Raw genomic sequence first — 8,450 nt, 5'->3', positions numbered from 1 at the left:
CAGCACCAGTCACAAGGGGGAAGGCTCCATTCTAATGGTGTGTCCAGAGAGAGGTAACAGTGCATGTGCTTGGGCCCTAGGACTTTCCTCCCATTTCTCTTGGTGAGAGAAAGGAGTTCCTCTCCTGGCCTGTTCTTTCTACTCTCTCCCACCATGGAGGCTGTAACAGCTTCAGTCCCTATCCTTAGCTAGCAGCAGCCACCTACTCTGTGAGGAACCGCTACAACCCATGCAGTGCCAAGGAGAGTGGCAATACTTAGACCCCCATACTAGTTTGACTGGTACCAACTGCAATGTAATTAAGGGTTCAGCTCATCAGAGGGTCACATATCACATTTTTGAAAACACCATGGAACAATTGCCCATATCAGCATGTATAGTACTATGAAAATGCTACCACTGTATTTATTATGAGGTATACGTATGGACTTTGAGTGTCAGATTAGTTTGCACTGTTTGGTTGTTCCTTGGGTCAAGCAACAGAAGCAGAATTAGGTAAGTTTTTTTTGGATGTCCTAAGTCTGTGCATCCCCATAGTTTTCAGTTTAGTAAATTTTTTCATTTTAAATATTCAGTTTAACTTTTGCACTATGAGGAAGCCACACTCTTCTAATGCATTTCTAGTGTTCCTATCTGCATGATATGTGCCTTTTCATTGTGGATAGGGGTGAGAATCCTACTTGATTTTTAAGCGTTAGACATTCAGAGCTTGTTTTGCCCTGGAAGGCACTAATAACCAGAAAACTAGTCAAATGAGGACAATAATATCTGGAGTTAAGGGAAAGTTATCAACTGAAACAAGGAGCGTCAGTAAAACTGTATAAATCTTTTGTTTGCAGAATCTTTTCAGTTTCCATGACCAACATTTTGGAGAAAGGAAGCCGTGGGTAGTGGATGTTTAAATAATTAACTATTTCCATTAAGGGGGAGGGGAGGGATAGCTCAGTGGTTTGAGCATTGGCCTACTAAACCCAGGGTTGTGAGCTCAATCCTTGAGGGGGCCATTTAGGGATCTGGGGCAAAAATCAGTACTTGGTCCTGCTAGTGAAGGCACAGGGCTGGACTCAATGACCTTTCAAGGTCCCTTCCAGTTCTAGGAGATAGGTATATTACCATAATAATATAATAGGAGATGTACATCCTTAGGCATCCCAAATATTCTCTAAGAAAGACTAGATATGATATTGCTAAATTGAAAAGTGTGAGCAAGTAGGCCTCCTTTATAACAGGAAAAAATAGAGCAAATCCAACTTTTAAAAATCTTTGCAAGTCATCTTTAAGCATTTTCACCCAAAGAATTAGATACATATTACTTATGTGAAGTGTTCCCCCCCCCCCCAAACCAAGAAGAAATTGTTCTCCAGAAGAAACTAATGCTTTCCTGCAAATCAAAAACTGGCAAGTAAAATTTAAAAAGCTTCTTCCCATCCAAACTGTTAGGAAACTGACCTAAACCTTTTAGTATGTTTTCTAATGGTAGATATAAGATTAGATAACAGCAGGAATCAATACTCAAAAGTAAATATAGTTCTTACATTTTTATTTTTAGTAAACTGGATACTGTTTTACAATAATCAACAACCGGTCTTAAAATCTGATTTTTTCATTTATTTTAAAGAGCCTTTCAGTGGCTACAAATACATTAAGTGGGCAAAGAAACTATTCCCAAAACCATTTAATCCTAAAATTTAATTGATTGTATACGTCTTATTCAGATATTGGTATCTGGTCAGAAAGTATCTTGTCAAAAAAAAGTAGAAGTACACTGAACATGCAGCTCGCTAAAGCCTAGAGAAGCATCAGGAATGCTTAATGAATAAATTTATATTTTTGAGTATTTAAGAAGAAGGTGGTGACACTTGTCCTGCACTGAAAGTAGTTCTGATTTCATTCAACACAAGTCATTTGCTTACCCTCTTTTATAGCCTATTCTGAATTATATAAACAGGGTTCCGTGCACGTGTACTTTTATAGAAATTAGATTATTCATACATCTGTAACAAAATAATCTCTTAATCAGTTAAAAACACCTATAAAAAGGTATGATAATCTAACTTTTTTCTTTTTTTTTAAAACATCCCCATCTGTTTTAAATATATTTGGACTTCCTATTAATGTAGAAAACGGGAATGGAGAAGCTGTGTCATGCAAATGTTATGAACAGTCAGACAAAACACTCAACAAGAAATTTATAATCGAAATGACAGGCATGTGAACTTTTTTCCAATAATCAGTCTAGCTTCTGTCTTTATAAAGTTACATACAAGCCGGGATACAAGTTAAGTTCCCCTAAAGTAAACAAATTCCTTGTTTAAAGGCCTGGAACAAATGTCATGCAAATGTTAGTTTTATTTCCACTTTAAATCACATATTAATGCTATATGGTCAGAGGGATGAGAGACACTTGGCAAGGCCTGATGAGTGGTAACTTCTTCATGACTTGGCAATGGAATTACTTGTTCAACTTCTAAAGCATTTATGTCAATGAAAATGTAGTCCAGGCATCCATGAAACCCACCAACATAATTTGTATAAGCAGGTTCTCCACAAGCACTTTGCAGTTTGAAAGGATGAGTTAGAGACATATTGCATCTTTCTTCTTCTCCATTAGAGACCCAGTCTTCATGATCCTCAGCAATACTGCCACTGTTGATAAAACTATACATTCCAGTTGAAGGTGTACTATTAAAATCACCGCAGAATATGACAGGTATGCCAGGATATAGATCACATGCAACATGCCTAATGTGAGACAAAGCTACAGCAATTTGGATGAGACGGATGTTTCCACCTATGAACATAAAAGCATGATAATTAAGTATTCTATTTATTCAGTAGTTTCAAATGAGTTTTATAAACTACTGCTGACTGATAGTTTGCGGCAATATACATTTTAAAACCGTTAGCAAGGCTTTGACTTCAGTGCATGATTGTAGGGACTGTGCACCTTTAAACATACACCTGCAATTTTCCCTCCCAAGTAAGCGTGAATCTAGAGCAGGGGTAGGCAACCTATGGCACGCATGCCGATTTTCAGTGGCACTCACACTACCTGGGTCCTGGCCACCAGCTTGGGAGGCTCTGCATTTTAATTTAAATTTTAAATGAAGCTTCTTAAACATTTTAAGAACCTTATTTACTTTACACACAACAAGAGTTAAGTTATATAGTATAGACTTACAGACAGAGACCTTCTAAAAACGTTAAAATGTATTACTGGCATGTGAAACCTTAAATTATAGTGAATAAATGAAGACTCGGCACACCACTTCTGAAAGGTTACCGACCTCTGATCTAGAGAAACCAAATAACTTCTTTGCTAAGGATTGAGCAGGGGCCTTTTTCACCCTTGCTCAGTTCTTCAGTTAATCCCCTGGCCTAATGGACAACTGGCTTCCCCCCACCATCTCAGGGGCTTTTTTCTGCCCCTACACCCTTTAGGAACACCAAGAAACAGAGGTAATCTCCACTCTTAGTTTTTGGGCCTAGAAGGGAGACATGGTTTGAGAGGCCCAATTTGCTTCCTCTGCTGTCAATACGACAACATGGCTCCATCAGTTACATTGAGGACAGAGGGAGCCACACTCTGTAAACCCATCTATATTAGAGAATTATAGATTGGGGGTGGAATGCAGAATACGATAATCTTTGCTTCAGATATATTCTGAACACTCCTAAGCAAGCAAGACTACATTCTATAATGATATAACACAATCCTCCAATCAGGTTGGTGTAGCAGTTAAAGATCCCATTTTGAGAAGGAATGAACTAAGGAAAGGTGAGGAATTGTAAGAAGTAGGGAGAAATCCTTCCATTCAGAAAAGTGTGAAATGGAAATTCTAGTTGTGTAGGAAAAATGCTACTAAATCTAGCTAATACTACATACTTGTATACAACATCAGTAAAGTTACCTTTTGGATGCCAGTATAGATGAGTATTGGCTATACAAATCTTCCTCGAAGGATCATTTCTAGACTGAAGAACTGAAACCTGCATGAAACAGCACACTTTTACAAAATGTTAAATCAGAATATGCTTTACACACCTCTATGAGCCCATCAAGAATTATGCATTATTAATGATTAATCAGCTTGTACCTTGGTGACAATTCCCATTTTTATACATCTCTTTCTGCACATTATTGCTTATAATATTTGACTAACATTCAAAATAAACAGGTTTTGAAAAAAGTGTACCTGACTGGAAATAGCCCAAGTATACTAGCTACACATGCCATTATAACATTTCTCCCCCACAAAAGGCCATGACCCATGAAAATTATAGTACTTTAGCAGTTCTAGAACTAGTAAAATAAGTGCTTGTAAAATAAGTCATTTGACAAATTCCAGTAAAATTAATGTATTTGCCAAATACTATTTTACCAGCCCTGCCTATCAAATCTCTTGCTTTTGCTATACTTTTTTTCTGCATTTCACTGTCTTTCTTGTAAAAGATCTTGGTGTAGCTTTTCCCAAGTTTTTTCCTTCTCCATTCTTCCACCCTTCTGCAGAAAGAACACTGGCGTTGTTTCTCTGCACTGTGGAAGTCACCACTGCACTAGTTTGGGAAGTTAATTTTTTTAAACAAGAAAGTTTAGATTGCTGTCAAGCACCAGGGAAAGTTTCCTACTCACACTGGCCCTTGGCGTAAGTAGATTTTTCAAGCCTTGTAAATGAGATGATATTTGTCACTGCCACAAGCCTCCATGACAGTTACTGGGATTTCTAACATGGGCCATGATCTTGCAAACACTAATGTGGATGCTTAACTTTGAGAGTAGTCAATGGGTCTACAAACATGAATAGTTAAGCACGTGCATAAATATCTGCAGGATGGGGGCCTTAATTTTTTTAATGTCACTAACACACAGTCAGTATTTCACATGCACACCCCCCTTGTATGTCTACAGTGTTGCAAAATAAGATAGCCAATGCCTCAAAGTTTATTAAAAATTAGAATAAAAATATTTTCAAAACTAAAATTAGATCTGATATTTTAGAAGATCTGACACACTCCAATGTTCTGGTATATCACAATTAAGAATTCACTTTAAAATGGGTTGAAGACAGAAAGAAACCAAGGAAAATGAATACATCATTTAACATTGACACAATCACATTTTTATCAAGATCACATTCTAAAGGGCAGAAACCGGTGAAAGGAACTGACACTGGCCCCGCAGTTGGGTGAACGGCAACAATGACACAGACTGCGACACCGCCACCTATTAAAACACATTTCCTTGTTTTACACATTAAGTAGTGTGAGATTCTGCCTAATTCTCAAAACCCTCCATAACTTAGGGCAGGGGTTGGCTACCTCTGGCACGCAGCTCACCAGAGTAAGAACCCTGGTGGGCCGGGCCAGTTTACCTGCCGCGTCGGCAGGTTCAGCAGACTGCGGCTCCCACTGGCCACGGTTCGCCATCCCAAGCCAATGGGGGTGGTGGGAAGCGCTGCGGGCTGAGGGACGTACTGGCCATGGCTTCCTCCCACCCCACTGGCCTGGGACGGTGAACCGCGGCCAGTGGGAGCCGTGATCAGCTGAACCAGCCGACACAGCAGGTAAACAAACTGGCCCAGCCCGCCTGGGTACTTACCCTGGAGAGCCACTTGCCAGGGGTTGCCAACCTGACTTAGGGCTTGACTACACTTACTGGGGGATCCATGAACAGCAATCAATGCATCGGCAGTTGATTTAGTGAGTTTAGTGAAGATTGACTCCTGTATTCCACTGGATTGAGAAGAGCTGCGGGACACTCCCGTTGTCATCGCATAGCGTGGACCCCACGGTAAGTAGATCTAAGCTACATCAATTTGAGTTATGCTATTAACATAACTCAAATTGCGTAGCTTAGATCAAATTTCCCATATAATGTTGGTAAGGGCTTGCTCCAGCATAGACTGACTCTATGGCTATGTCTACACTACCACAGTAAGTCGACCTATGCTACGCAACTTCAGCTACTTGAATAACGTAGCTGGAGTAGAAGTACCTTTGGTCGAGTTACTGCCCGGGGGGAGGTCGATAGGGGAAACTCTCCTGTCGACCTTACTCTTCTCATCAGGGGTGGAGTACAGGGGTCGACTGAAGAGCGATCTGCTGTTCAATTGGCAGGTCTTCACTAGACCTGCTAAACTGACCGCTAATGGATCAATCTCAGACCATTGATCCCGGCTGTAGTGTAGACACAGCCTATGGTTCCTTCCCTACTCACAATCACAGCTCTGCCTGCCTGAGAAGCTTTTACTCTATTGCTGCTCTGTCCCTTCTTTTTCCTTCTACCAGTAGTCCTATAGCCACCCTCCTCCTGAACAGTGACAGCCTGACTTCCTGGGGGTTGGACACACCCAATTTGTGACGCAGAGCTGCTGTACAAGCGGCTGGTACCTGCAACACTGAGGATCTCTGCAGAACATTCTCCTGGGCTAAGGGGTAGGGGGCTAGCTTGTCCCGCAGCTCCTTGTGCAGTGGGTCGGAGACCAGGGCCTCATTGAAGGCAATATCATGCTCGCTAAGCAAGGTGAACTTATCCCTGCGGTAGAAAGTAGCCAAGCCTTCATGCTGCTTCTCCTTGATCCTGAAGAGCCCTTCGAGGCCGAAGGCGTCCAGCGCCGGGGCCAAGCTATCAGCGAAGACAGACTTATCCACCTCCTGCAAGCAGATGAGGTCAGCGCTGTAGCCAGCCAGCTCCTTCTTGAGCAGGTTCTGCCGGTAATCGAGCTCCAGCGCGTAGGGCGCGCAGTAGGGGTAGAGCACGGTCCGCGAGTGCTCGGTCTGAGCATAGATGTCAGCCAGAACATTGTAGGAGACCGTGCGGATTAAGCCTTCCCCAGACACCTTCTTGGTGTAGAGGTGCCGGGAGTCGAAGGTACAGGCGCCAGGCCCGGCCTCCACGGGGCCACTGCTCTCCACCTCTCGGGGGAGCCCGTAGCGCTGCTGGCTGTTGCCCGGGGTGCACTGGAGCTTGAGGCGCAGTCCGATGTGCGCGTTGGTCGGCGTGAAGACGCGGTCCCTGACGGGGGCTTCTACCCAGACGGTGCCCCCCGGGGAGGGCTCGTCCCCGCCGCCCCCTGGCTGCTCCCGGTACCAGCGGAAGAGACAGTGCTGGGGCGCGCCGAATTCGGTGTGGATCTTGGGGCAGACGGGGAAGCCGGCGAGCAGCGAGCGGGGCAGATGGAGCTCGGTGACTGAGGGCGGGTTCCGCTCTACCTGGTACTTGACCTCGCCGATCTGCAGCACGGCGCCGTCCTGCCAGGCCTCGGCATTGGACACGTCTTCAGCCACCGACTCCCCGTCCCGCGAGAAGAGGCGCACGGCGAGCGGCGCCGTAGCCACCGGCTCCCCGGCCGGTCCCGCCTCCGCCCGCGCTTTCTTGCTCTTCTTGGCCGCCTTGGCGTGGCCCTTGCCGGCGTTGGTGGCGATGCGGGCCAAGGCCCGGCCTAGCGGCTCCGTCTGGTCCCGCTGCATGTGCTTGGCGCTCCCGTCACACAGCACGAACCACAGGCTCATCTTCGGCTCCGACGGGACGCAGCGCACCACAGCCCGCTCCATGTGGCCAGGCGGGGCTCCGCAGGCAGGGCCGGGGGAAACCGCGTCGCCGCTGCTAAGGAAAGCGGCCGATCGGCAGAGGAGCCTCCTCGGGCCGGCAGCGGCTCGTAGCTCCCCCCACAGAAGGCTCCACATGAACCAGCCAGCCCGGCATCTACCATTCATCAGCAGCCGCTGCGTTCCGGCTCCGGGCCGCGCGCCAGGCAGCCTCACATTGGTGACAGCACATTCGCTTGCAATTGCCCGGAAACCCGCGCCGCGGCAAAAACTGATTAGCTGAGCCGCGCGTCCCAAGTGCTGAAGAGTACTGGGGTGGTCAGATACCGGAAATGACGAAAGGGGCGGCCCCACCAGGGGAAATGCATTTGTGATTGGAGGCGGTCGTGAGCACAGGCCGGAAGTGCTGACTATTTACTTCCTGTAGAAAGTTGTCCCTAGTAAAGGGCGTGGGAAGAGAGAAACAGCTAGTGCTGAGCATGTATCGGGGCTGGAGGTCGGGTGGGAACAAGTAGCCTGGGGTCATGGGCTCCCTTTTGTAGCTCTCAGAGACTTATCTAAGTGGTTTCCTTGGAGAAAATAATCAGTGTCTTTTGAAGCTTTCCAGGAAATTGCCTCTTCTCTCTCCCCGAGATATCAGGTCTTAGTGAGCTCTGGGCCTGTTATCAGTTCTCTTCAGTCTCCTTTTCCAGGGCTAAGCAGCTGGGACAGTTTGGATGAAGTAGGTTAATAAACACTAAGTATCTCTGATATTAACAGCAAAATCCTGCACTCCCGAGGGAGAGCCGTTAAACACTTCCTAAAACGAACCCGCAAGAAGGGATTCACACTCTGAAATAAGTGAGATGTGAAAAGAGTAAGACTTGTCTCCTGGAAAAATTCAGACTTTTATAAAGCATTCT

At 45.2% G+C, this 8,450-nt stretch overlaps 1 protein-coding gene across 1 annotated transcript; it reads right to left on the bottom strand.

The window, feature by feature from the left end:
- Window positions 1-1,328: 1,328 nt before the first annotated feature.
- On the bottom strand, window positions 1,329-8,450 carry PDE12 (phosphodiesterase 12). The gene is made up of 3 exons (XM_030570459.1): window positions 6,391-8,450; window positions 3,912-3,990; window positions 1,329-2,791 (listed from the first exon to the last, which is right to left on the bottom strand). The coding sequence occupies exons 1-3, from the start codon at window positions 7,714-7,716 to the stop codon at window positions 2,349-2,351; spliced, it is 1,848 nt and encodes a 615-aa protein (XP_030426319.1). The 5' UTR covers window positions 7,717-8,450; the 3' UTR covers window positions 1,329-2,348.

The sequence above is a fragment of the Gopherus evgoodei genome, chromosome 7, assembly GCF_007399415.2.
Source record: "Gopherus evgoodei ecotype Sinaloan lineage chromosome 7, rGopEvg1_v1.p, whole genome shotgun sequence".
Taxonomy (NCBI): Eukaryota; Metazoa; Chordata; order Testudines; family Testudinidae; genus Gopherus; species Gopherus evgoodei.
This window is presented reverse-complemented; position numbering and strand designations above follow the sequence as displayed.